This window comes from Acomys russatus, unplaced genomic scaffold, assembly GCF_903995435.1.
Source record: "Acomys russatus unplaced genomic scaffold, mAcoRus1.1, whole genome shotgun sequence".
Classification (NCBI taxonomy): Eukaryota; Metazoa; Chordata; class Mammalia; order Rodentia; family Muridae; genus Acomys; species Acomys russatus.
In genome coordinates, this window is record NW_026131852.1 from 172,448 (window position 1) to 185,055 (window position 12,608).

A 12,608-nucleotide genomic window follows, 5' to 3' on the forward strand; every position below is an offset into this window, starting at 1 on the left:
GTTTGTCAAATGCTTTCTCTGCATCTAAAGAGAGGATCATGTGGTTTTTCTTTCAGTTTGTTTATAGGGTGGATTACATTGATGGATTTCCGTATGTTAAACCATCCCTGCATGCCTGGAATGAAGCCTAACTGGTCATGGTGAATGATGTCTTTGATATGTTGTTGTATTCGCATTGCAAGTATTTTGTTGAGTATTTTTGCATCAATGTTCATAAGAGAAATTGGTCTGAAATTTTCTTTTTTTGTTAGGTCTTTGTGGGGCTTAGGTATCAATATGACTGTGGCCTCATAGAATGAATTTGGTAATATTCCATCCATTTCTCTCTTTTGGAATAGCTTGAATAGAATTGGTATTAGATCCTCTTTGAAGGACTGGTAGAATTCTGCACTGAAACTATCTGGCCCTGGGCTTTTTTTGGTTGGGAGACTATCATTGGTTGCTTCTATTTCTATAGGTGAAATAGGGTGATTTAATTTGTTTATCTGGTCTTGATTCAATTTTGGCAAATTGAATCGGTTGAGGAAATTGCCTATTTCTCTTAGATTTTCAAATTTTGTGGCATAAGTGCCTTTAAAGTAGGTTTAATTAATTAAAACAAATTCCATGTGTGGATTCTGGGAAAGAGTGAAACTAAATAAAAATATGAATTAGCAACTGAAGAATCCCAAAATATTTCAAACATGGAAGTTGACAGTTTCTGACATGAAGCCAGGAAACTGACTTAATATATAGAAATGTACTTTTTCCAGAATGGACTTGATCCATGGACCACGTTTAGGATTAGGGTGGTAATCAAGAGGAGTAAGATCCAGTGTGTATGAAGTGTTAACCCTCACAGGCCAGAAGAATTTTCTCTTCTCTAAGGATTGTATGAATTGTACTCATATCTGAATGTCCTATATTTTACATAATTCACTTTCTCACTTTATATGTCCCCCATTCACTTTGTTCATTTTGTTCAACCAGGATGTAAATCTGATCCCAGTCATCTAAATAGCTTGACAATTCCCAGGGAGCTCAGGTTCTGCTTAACCAATAGCTTCTCCAGAGCATCAGGTCACGGCTAGGAAACTATGCAACGCCTCTGAAGGATCGATTTACCTTCTCCAAGACAATGTCAACAGCATTCTGTACACTCTGTACCTGCAAATGAGAGAAGTGAGGTTTGAGGATACAACCACTTTTTTCTGTGCTAGACACACACTGACAGTGTGAACCCATAAACATCACTGTGAGTCCCATCATGACCACCAGGGTGTGCACAGAACACAGAGCACAGGTCACCCTGGAATTACAAAAACATAAATGAGCACTCTCTTCAGGCCTCTAGGGTGGCTATCATCTTAGTTTCCCAGAAAAATGTCTCTAAATTATTGTTCTTGGGGAAATTGACATTCTGAAAACATTTCACATGTTTCTGTTTTTATGTAACAACACAAGGAAGCATCTAACATAAAGAAAATGCAAAACAGCAGCTTTGAGATTATAAATGTCTCAGTCTTCATCACTAAAATCACATGAGGAAGTTCATGGAGATGTCAAGTTCCTATTTTCTCAAATCCAAGACATAGCCTTGGTGGTGACATTCTTCATTAGAGTAGCACTTATATTAGAGAGAAAATTAACAAGAAGATGAGGCCCAGATTGCAAGACCATCAACCATCCAATCTAAAACTTTCCCTACACTCCCTGAGGACTGTGCACATCAGGTTCAGATCTGATGCTCTCTTCTTTTGGGTAATTCAATATTTCCCTCCAGTAGATTCATCTCTGTTCACCAGGATAATTTTTATAAATTTCAGTAAAGTCTCTGTCTGTGGGGATACAGACATTCCAAGCATGGCTTACTGTCTTCTACAGGACCTGAAGATGGAATTGCCCCACCAGGAAGGGATTGATCATATGCAGCTGAGAACGTGCTAACCTGAATGGGAAGTGAGGTCTCCTCACCTAGAAAATCTCTAAGAAAAAGTTTTTAGTTTTACCTAAATCTATCATGGATAATATTTGGTCTATTGGGTGTGACCTTAACAAAGACACAGTCAGCTTATTTTTTCAGCAGCCACAGAATGAATGCCTTAACAACTTTTTACTGATGTGATAAAAGAGTACATCCAAGACAACTCATAAAGAAAGAATTTAATTGGGCTTATGTCTTCTGAGGGTTAGGGTCCAAGATAGCAAACCAAAGGCATGGTCACTAGGTTACTAGCTGAGGATTCGCAGCTTGATTCAAGATCAGGAAGTAGAAGCACACTGAAAATTGCATGAAGAGATCCCCAATCCTTCCCACATAGACACACCTTCTCAAACAAACCCACACCTTATAATGCTTCCCAAACAGCTCCTCCATCTGAGGACCAAGTATTCAAAGATATGAGCCAATGAAAGGACATTCTAGTTCAAATTCCCACAACCCAAAGCCCTGAAGGGACTGCAGGATTCTCACTTAGTAATGTACAAGCAACTTGGAGGTTGGAAAAAGGTGTCAGGCCTTTTCATGGACATCAGGAAATTGAAGACACTGTGAGCTGAGCACCAAGAATGTTTGGGGGACCAAGATCTGGTCATAAAAATTAGTTTTGTATCAGCTGTAATGTTCCAGAGTGTGCACTAATGGAAGGTCGACAAGAATCTCCTTATGGAAGTTGGAAGGTGCTGTTTAATGATGAGGTCATATCACAGGAACACGAGAGGATATGACCTTGTCAGTACAGGTTAGACATCCACCCCTCCCCCAAAAAAGTTATGCCTCGTTATCTTCACTGTGTATAGTATAGCTTAATGAAACCTGCAAATGGATGACCATCAGAGAGTGAGAGTCTTTGTCATGTCCATTCCTAAATCGGATGTTTGTGTCACACTCTTGTGTTCAGTGCTCAGGAATCAGCCCAGAAGAGTCTATAGAATGGTGGTAAGAACCACATGTTGTGGACAACATCAAGGTACAGTGTTTTCCAGACATAGCATGTCAGATTTACTTATGTACTCAGATACAGATTTTGTGAACAATATCTACAGAAGATAAAGCCAGACAAAATCCAAGCATGGAGATGGGGAAGTGGACACAGGTTAATAGTCAGAGCAATGAAGCCATTCATGGTTGATAGCTGCTTAGAGAATGTCAGTTTTCTACATCGAGTGACACTGGATATATCAACTTCACTTCAGGAAAGGCCTGTCAGGATATTCCCTGTCAGGATAGTTTGACAATAAAACATGAACTTCGTGGGACTTTTTTATTTGTCTTGTTTCTGTTTTTTATTTTCCTTCTAAGTGAGAGAAAATATGAAATTAGGTATTTAAGGAGGCTGTAACTATCTGGGAGAAGTTGAGAGAAAAGAAAAAAAATTAAATTCAATTAAAAAATAAGAAGAGGGCATGCCCATGTATGCAGGACACCAATACATACGATGAATTCAAGTATTATTATGAAATAAAAGTGAGAAGACACAGTAGACATCAACAATTTAGTTATACATTTGCTTTTAAACATCATAAATTGGCAGAAATATATTTGTATATCAATAAGTTATTATCATGCGTTTAATCTATTAATAATATATGGGAAGAAGAGACCAGGCAATTAAGAGGCTGACTGTTAAAGACATCTCATTTTTTTGAGTGGTTCAGATATTTAAGATATACACTGTGTGAACACTTTTGAAATGTAGAACCCAACTATAGACTCTGTATTGAAAATGGAGATGAGTGTTTTTTGAATGTCACTTCCTCTTCCTACCACAGCCTCTGGCAGTCAGAACAAAACTCTCCAGCCCAGCATTTCCTCCTTCTCATGCTCCATGGAGCTCAGGTCATGCAGCATTTGTCTTCATGTGTCTCAGTGTAACCTACCCAGGTCCATTCAATTTCTCTCACAGGACATCTCAAGGCCACATAACAATATTTTGATGAATGATCATTTTCTTTATCCATTCCTTCTTCAACACTGTTTTTAAAAACTATTTTTATTATGTCTTTGATCATTTTATACATGTATACATGTGTTTTTATCATATTCAACAGTTACACTCTTCACTAACTCCTAGATTCCCACAGTTCACAAATACCTCCTAAGTTCATAATGGCATATACTACTTATCTCAACCTTTTTTTTATTATTCCAGCAGTGTTTGCATCTGGTTATAATAACATTTCATTAATACATGTCACAGAGTTACATTTTAGTTCCTTAGTTGATTGTGAGAAGTTATGGTGATTCTTATTGCTGTTTGTTAAGTGTGCACACCAATGTGACCGTTCTTGTCTGCATTCAACTGACAAATACTCCTTATATGTGCATCGTCATCAACCCTTGTCATCTGCTTTCCACAAGATATTCTGAGATTCATAATACACATTCTTCTGTGTGTTTAATATACATTCCAGTAAAAAGTCTAAACTTGTAATTTAAAAAATCTTTGAACATACATAAGCACACGTCTATCTGCTTGTCTATATGCTTGCTTTCCTTTTCTTGTGACTGAGTTGGGTTACCTGTATATTTGTATGCAGGCTTATAATCATAGTTATTCTATAAATAGTTTCACTATCACTTGAAGTACTTATCACTATAATTGTGCATACACAACACAAAAAAGACTAAGGAGAAATATATGCATATATTAATAGATGTGTATGCATGCGTATAATCATCTTGATATAATAGCAACTAAAGAAAAATAGATCAGAAGTTTTAGAGGGAAAAATTGCAGTCATGAGTGAAAATTGCAAAAAAAAAAAAAACAAAATATTATTTAAATTTAAGACTAACCATTTTATAAATGTTTATATTTTCTATAAAAGTATATTGTACACTGTGCATATTTCCCCCATAATGTTTATGTATATTTTTCTTGCCCCTAGCATTCCCATTTGGACAATTTTTGGGTAGAGAGGTTCATTTTTATTTCATTATTTAATTGCATTTCTTGTTTCTTACTATATAATATCTAAGAACTACAAATTACAGATTAAAACAACCTGTGTATTTGAAAAAGGTCTTTATTTATTTAATGTACTAAGCACCAATTACATCCATCCTAGGAGTGGTGTGAGTTCCTTATTCCTTAAAGATGAAAATATCTGCTATGTTGCGAGTATACCATGTTTTTCCTAATCAATTGTTGACAGATATGTAGCTTGTTACTGCATTTTCATGCTTGTAGATAGTTTTACATAAATAATCATTTCATTGCACATATTTTTGAGACATATTCAGTCTTGATCATTTGTGTAGTATTTTAGCATGCAACCTGATAGCAAATCAAGTATTAATTTTAAGTATATGAAAGATTACCAATTCTCATAACATAGGAGTTTTGAAATTTCCTGTTAAAATTACCTCATCACAACCACCACCAATCCATTTTGTCACCAGGAAGAGTAGATGTCTCAAGGTAGGATTCTATTTTAAATTGAGAGATTAGGCCTGACTGTCATATTCACAAGATCTACACAGGTCTCAGGGATGGCTATTCCCTGACAGGATCAAGTTTTGGAACTCAGGTTCCTGCTGTGTGACCCAGGTGTCCTCTACCTTCTACCTCTTCAGCTGTGAGATGTCCTTATCTAAGAAGTTTTATGCTCATGAATATGTAAATCACATGAATCTGTGGTGGTAAATACAGGCATGTGCACACCCCAAAACAACATATGATCATTGTCCTCGAGACAGGAACTGAGTACACAGGACCTAACTATGGGATGGAGCTGGATCATTCTCTTCCTAGTGGCAGCAGCTACAGGTAAGAGGCTACCAAGTTCCAGACTTGAGGAGGGGCCATACACTCAAGTGGCAATGACACCTACTCTGCCTTTCCCTCTGCAGGTGTCCACTCCCAGGTCCAGCTGCAGCAGTCTGGGGCTGAGATGGGGAGACCTGGGGCCTCAGTGAAGTTGTCCTGCAAGGCTTCTGGCTTCACCTTCACCAGCTATGCTATGAACTGGGTGAAACAGAGGTCTGGACAGGGCCTGGAGTGGATTGGATATATTGATCCAGAATTTGATAGTAGTGGCTACAATGAGAAGTTCAAGGACAAGGTCAAACTGACTGCAGACACATCCTCCAATACAGCCTACATGGAGCTCAGCAGCCTGACATCTGAGGACTCTGCAGTCTATTACTGTGCAAGAGACACAGTGTTGCAACCACATCCTGAGTGTGTCAGAAACTCTGGAGGAGCAGGAAGCTGCCCTGCAACTGAGAAGACAGAGACCATTAATCTGAATGTTTACTTAGAAATAGTCATTCTTAGTATCCCTGTGTCTTATAGGGTCACCTTTCCTAAAGGACAGCTGGCAATATGGTGATGCTGATTCAGGAAACATTAGGATTGTGTTTCTACAGTATAACTAATGTTTAATTTGGGTTTTTAAATGATGTAAATTTTCAAATACCAATTTTGTGCATCAATAAGTTATCACCTTGTGTTTAATTCATGAATGCAGCATAGAAACAGAAAGCCAGACAATTAACATGCTACATATCATTTTTCTGGTTCACTTAATACATCTGACCAAACAATTTTGAAATGTAGATCCCAAGTATATACTATGAACTGAAAATGAGGACTAGTGCTTTTCCACTATCACCTCCTCTACCCATTACAGCTTCCAGCAGTCAGAAAAACACCTCTCCATTTTACAATTTTCTCCTCTTCATGCTCCAAGGAACTTGGGTCAGCCAGAATTTGCCTTCAGGTTACACGACTATTTCACTTTTTATGACTTACCCAGGTCCATCCAATCCACTCACAGGACAGCATTTTCTTCACCTCAAGGTGACTGAGCAATATTTTGGTAAATTATCATTTTCTTTATACATTCCTTCTTCAACACTGTGGTTAGTTTCTCCTTAACCATTTTTATTACATCTTTTTCATTTTATACCTGTATACATGTGATTTCATCATATTCAACAGGTACACTGATCACTAACTGCTGGATTTCCACCGGCCACAAATGCCTCTCAACTTCATAATGACATAAAGTTATGCTGACTCATAATGCTCCTAAAGAATTCCATACTTGACCAGCTCTTAAAAGTGAATACCGCCTGTGGAATGATTACTTTTTAACAAAACAAAAAGGACAAACTTGAGGGCTGGAGAGATGGCTAAGTGGTTAATAACACTGGTTTCTCATGTGTAGGTCCTGAGTTCAATTCCCAGTGACCACATGGTGGCTCACAACCATCTATAATGTAGTCTGATGTCCTTTACTATCATATAGCCATACATGCAAATACACATATAAATAAATATTTAAACAAATGACAAACTGTGGCAATACATTCGATGTAAATAATTTTTAAATCACAGAGACTGATAACTGTTGCTGGAGTAGTGTGATTAAACTAAACTCTGAATTTTGCCAGTAAAAGCCAAATCAGCACATATGAGCAAACAAAACCTCATTTCATAGCCAATTTTATTCCTCTAAAAAGAAGAAAGAAAAAAGAAAATTGAAGCCAGTTTGTTGAAAGGAGTCCCCATAATTCGCCTATGAAATCTAAATTTATCCCTTTAAATAAAGGTATAAATACATGTGTACATAAGAGAGCTATTTTTGTGGATATGTAATCTTATAGATTGTCCATGTCCCAGAGTATGGATCTGCACCCATGAGCATATCTGTAGAACTAATTCATGCTGGGTCATTATTTAATTGAAATGAGAAGGATATGAACTTGGGGTGGTTCTGGGAAGTGGTTGAAGAAGGTTGAAGGAGTATGTATGTGTGTATTGTATATCTGATATGTATATAACAAAACTATTTCAAAACTATGATGGACATACCTGTTTTGAGTAATTTTTAAATGCAGAAGTATATATGATCATATTAATTTAAACCAAGGAATTAAAACATCTGAAACCAAGGTAATTTTATTAGTGAAAAGATGTAAAATATGTCTTTCTAAGTGTGGGTTACTCTATACAAAAATACAGGGGCAGAAAACAGAGGGCCTGTGGAGAGAAGAGAACCATGGGTAGGGCATCTCTGTGACAAGATGGAGATTGAAGAGAGCGTAGGCTTCTAAGAGGATATGGGATGGGCTCTAGGTGAGGCTTCTAATAGCAAGGGTCATAGAGACTGAAAAGGACACCGTCTAACTAGACACAAATCCTAGTAGAGGGAACAACACCAACCCACCCACAAAAGCTTCAACTCTATCTTTACCCTGCCTACAAGTTGTGTAGGAATAAAGATAAAGCAAAAATAGAGGGAATGCCACACCAATGCCTGGCCCAAGCTGAGACCCAGCACGTAGAAGACACCGAACCCCTTGCACTAATAATGATGCTAGGCTTGCACACAGAAGCCAAGCATAGCTATCCTCTGAGAGGCTCCACCCAGGAGCCGTTCAAATATGATGCTGAGACTCACAGTCAAACATTAAGCAAAGATTAGGAAGTCTTATGGAAAAGTGTGGTGAGGATAAAAGGACCTAGAAGTTAAAAGAGATCCATAACAAGACCAACATAGCCAACTCACCAGGGCTAAGAGGGCCTTGTGAAGTATGAAGTAATATGCATAGAATGGACGTAGGCCATAGGTGATTGGCAACTTGGTCTTCATATGGGTCTCCTAGTGGGGAAGGGAAGCTTCCTCTGACATGCATTTTATTTCCTGCATTTTTATTAATTCTCTCTGGTACGGCTGCCTCTCCAGACCATGAGGGAAGAGGACATGTTCAGTCCTGATGGGAGCTGATGTGCTAGTGGGGTTTCCCCTTTTCTGAGGGAGAGGAAAAGGAGGAAGAGGGAGGGAAGTTGAGAATTGAAAGAGAGGAGGGAGATGCATATGATCTGGATGTAAAGTGAATAAATAATCCAACAAAAAATTTCCAAAACAACGGTTTTTATGTATCTCTACTGGCAAGTGTAATTGCAGTGTGTGTATTTATTACATTCCTCTTATCCATTCATTAGTTCAAGAACATGTAGGCAGATACATTTTCATAACTATTTTGAGTAATTAATACATTTTACATTTTAATGTTTAGTCATTTTGGAAGTCATCACACTAATTTACATAGTACCTACACCATTTACTCCTCCCACCAGCAATAAATAATGGCTTCTCTTTATAAACATTGACAGCATTTCCTGTCATTCATTTTCTAGATATTATTCACTTTCCCTGGGTCCAGATTAAATCTCAGGTTATAATTAATTTGGCTTCATTTGAATACTTTTAGTTAAGTATTGAGTACTTTTAATGTTTACTATAAAACAGGAGAAAATCTTTCACCACTATATTTGATCAATATTTGTAGCTAGGATTTAAAATAGACTAAAACTTTAGCCCAAATAATATCAGCAAAGAGAAAAATTAATCACAGATGGTTCCCCCAAAGAGGAAACATAAATGGACAAGCCATGTGTGAACCAAAGTGCAATCTTCATAGACATCAGAGGAAAGAATATGAAGTGTGTCATTACTCCATCTCACTTCAGGAAGAATGGTATTCTTCACAAAATTAAATGTCATATCTGGTGAAGATAAAAGGAAAAAGAAATTCTTATATACTGCTGATAGGGAGGTGAACTGACTAATTCAAAATAAAGCATTGAAAGATTATTACATAAATATAATAAACAATTCCATAACTTTGTTACTGCTACCTGACCCATGCACTTCATCCCTGCATTCTGTAATGATAACTGCAGCCTCTATTGCTTCCACCTGTGAGCTGATGATATAGCAGGAAGACATGCAAATCGGGCCCCCTCTCCTCATATAAATCAGTCCAAAATGATCTGTAGCTCTAGTAGAGAGGTTAGGTCCTGAGTTCCCAGGTCTTCCCAATCAGTGATCAGCACTGCACATAGGACTTTCACCATGAAGTTGTGTCTGAACTGGGTTTTCTTTGTAACTCTTTTACATGGTAATGTATTTTGAACAACAGATGCTGAGTGTGTGAGTGTATAAAAGTAGAGGGACAGTGGGTTTGTGTGACACTTTTCTAACCAGGATTCTTTATGAATGCAGGCATTCAATGTGAGGTGAAGCTGGTGGAGTCTGGAGGAGGCTTGGTACAGCCTGGGAATTCTCTGAGACTCTCTTGTGCAGTTCTAGATTCACCTTCACTGATTTCCACATGAACTGGTTGTGCCAGGCTCCAGGGAAGGGACTGGAGTGGGTTTCTCTGAGTAGAAACAAAGCTAACAGTTACACCACAGAGTACAGTGCATCTGTGAAGGGTCAGTTCAGCATCTCCAGAGACAATTCCCAAAGCATGTCCTACCTTCAAATGAACAATCTGAGAGCTGAGGACACTGCCACTTACTACTGTGCAAGAGATGGACACACAATGAGGGGACTGCAGTTTGAGCCCAGACACAAACCTCCTTGCAGGGGTACTCAGCACCAAAACGGGGATGCAGTCCTTCTCCATGTACTGATTTTTATCAGGAAATTTCTAGGGAACTTATAATGCTGGAGCTATTATAATGCTGTGTCAATGCAGAAGGCTCTGCACTGGAAAGGGGCAACTGAACTGAATGTCTGAACTATAAGAAACTGTAATGTGAATGCAAATTTCTACATGACAAGACATGAATCTAAACTACTAAAACCAAATATTATGAGTTGCCTTTAAACATATTTCTCTGCAGCTTGTTGAACAATGTTTTAATGTGTTTACTTCTACCATAGATGAACTTCTACCATAGATGGCGCTTCCAGATTTCCTTTGAAAACACATTACAGTCTTATTCTAAACTAAGAATTCAGGGTTAGCAAAGAGATTACTGCAGTAAAGCACTTCCAACACTGGAAATTGATTTGTGTGATATAAAGCTATTAATTTAAATATAATGGAACATGGAGAATGATTTATAAAGTATGAATCATTTAGGAAAAAGAATTTCCTAACATTTGATAAGAAAACATTTTCTATTATACAAATTACATTAAAATACTTTTATATTTTATTTTTATGAAGGAATTGTTTACAGAAACATTGAGAAAATATAAAACACTGCCACAACTTTACATAATTAAATAACTTAATGGTCTTTAAAAATAGTTCTCTGTTCCTTATTAATATTAAATCATGTCATCAGCTGAATTTCCCTATTTAATAATTTAGTTCAATTAATGCTTCTTTTCTAATTTCTTTCCTAATTTGTTCATTTTAAAGGAGAATAAAATTTAATGATTAGTGGGGTATTTTTATTGAACCAGACACTAAACACTAACGATAGTACTATCAAAAGGTTAAAGGCAAATGTATTTGTGCTTAAAGTATTGATTAGTTTTTTTAACACTGTACAGAATGGCTCTGAATAGATTTTAATAAACCAATGTAAGGCTATATTTTATACATAGTCATTGAATTGAAAATAAGTAAAAGCTTATGATCTATAAGTTAATATATGGAATAAGGAAAATCAAATGTCATTTTCTGTAATTTGTATTTAAACGACAAATTTGCTCAAACTGAAGCTATGATGATTACAGAAGATTATTAAATGATTTGTATTATGACCTTCTTTATGAGCACTGTCTTCTTGATTCTGTTTTAGAGTGGCCAATAGGAATGCAATCTGTGGAGCTTAAAATTGGATAATATTCTTTTTTATTAAATATGATTTTTGCACTGTTCCAAAACCAAAAATTAAAAATCCATGACAAAGTTAGAACTAAATCAATTTTTATCTATATCTTTTTTTCATAACTCATGTTCATTGCCTCTATTCACACCTTCCTCACTCCTATGTATTAAGACTTTCCTATTTTCTTTTTCTATGAAATATTCTGTAACCACATGTACATTTATTTTACACACACATATACACACTCACACACACACATACACACGAATATTTAGTCTTTCTTGATCTTTTTTCTATAAGATATTCTGTAACCACATGTACATGTATTTACACACACACACACACACACACACACACACACACATACATGCTAGCTTCTTTATATGAGGGGAATTATGTTCATCAAATCTCTCCAATATTTTGGATTTATGTGATTCTGTCTGCCCAGTTATTAAGCATCTATTTAAGATATAGTGATTGTAATCCATAAGAAGTTATTGCCTGCTTAAACCTTTTCAAATTTTGTGCATGTATAGATTGCCAATCATATACCTGATAACCTTTTGGATTTTTCCTCATCTCCTGATACTTCACTTATCAAGACTCAGAGAAAAACATTAGTTTTTTTTATTAACAGATATAGTCTTCTTACAAAGTGATGTTACATGTTCTGGCCACTTATCTTTTCTTTTTTTTTTTTTCCTTTTTTAATTAATTTATTCTTGTTACATCTCAATGTTTATCCTATCCCTTGTATCCTCCCATTCCTCCCTCCCCCCCCATTTTCCCATTATTCTCCCCCCCTATGACTGTTCCTGAGGAGGATTACCTCCCCCTGTATATGCTCATAGGGTATCAAGTCTCTTCTTGACAACCTGCTGTCCTTCCTCTGAGTGCCACCAGGTCTCCCCCTCCAGGGGACACTTATCTTTTCTTTAAATCTTAGTATCATTATTCTTAGTTATAAGTCTTACTAATTTCTCTTCTAAAGTTTGTTTTCTAATTTCATATTTTTATATTTAATTAGTTTAGTCCGATTAC

At 36.6% G+C, this 12,608-nt stretch overlaps 1 pseudogene and 1 gene segment (V, D, J or C); both read left to right on the forward strand.

Annotated features, from left to right (window-relative positions):
* Positions 1 to 5,683: 5,683 nt before the first annotated feature.
* Positions 5,684 to 6,315, forward strand: LOC127186577 (Ig heavy chain V region 3-like). The segment is given in 2 exon segments: positions 5,684 to 5,750; positions 5,834 to 6,315. Coding segments are annotated over 2 exon segments (528 nt in total).
* Positions 6,316 to 9,822: 3,507 nt separating this feature from the next.
* LOC127186578 (immunoglobulin heavy variable 3-72-like) lies at positions 9,823 to 10,444 on the forward strand (annotated as a pseudogene).
* Positions 10,445 to 12,608: the final 2,164 nt, after the last annotated feature.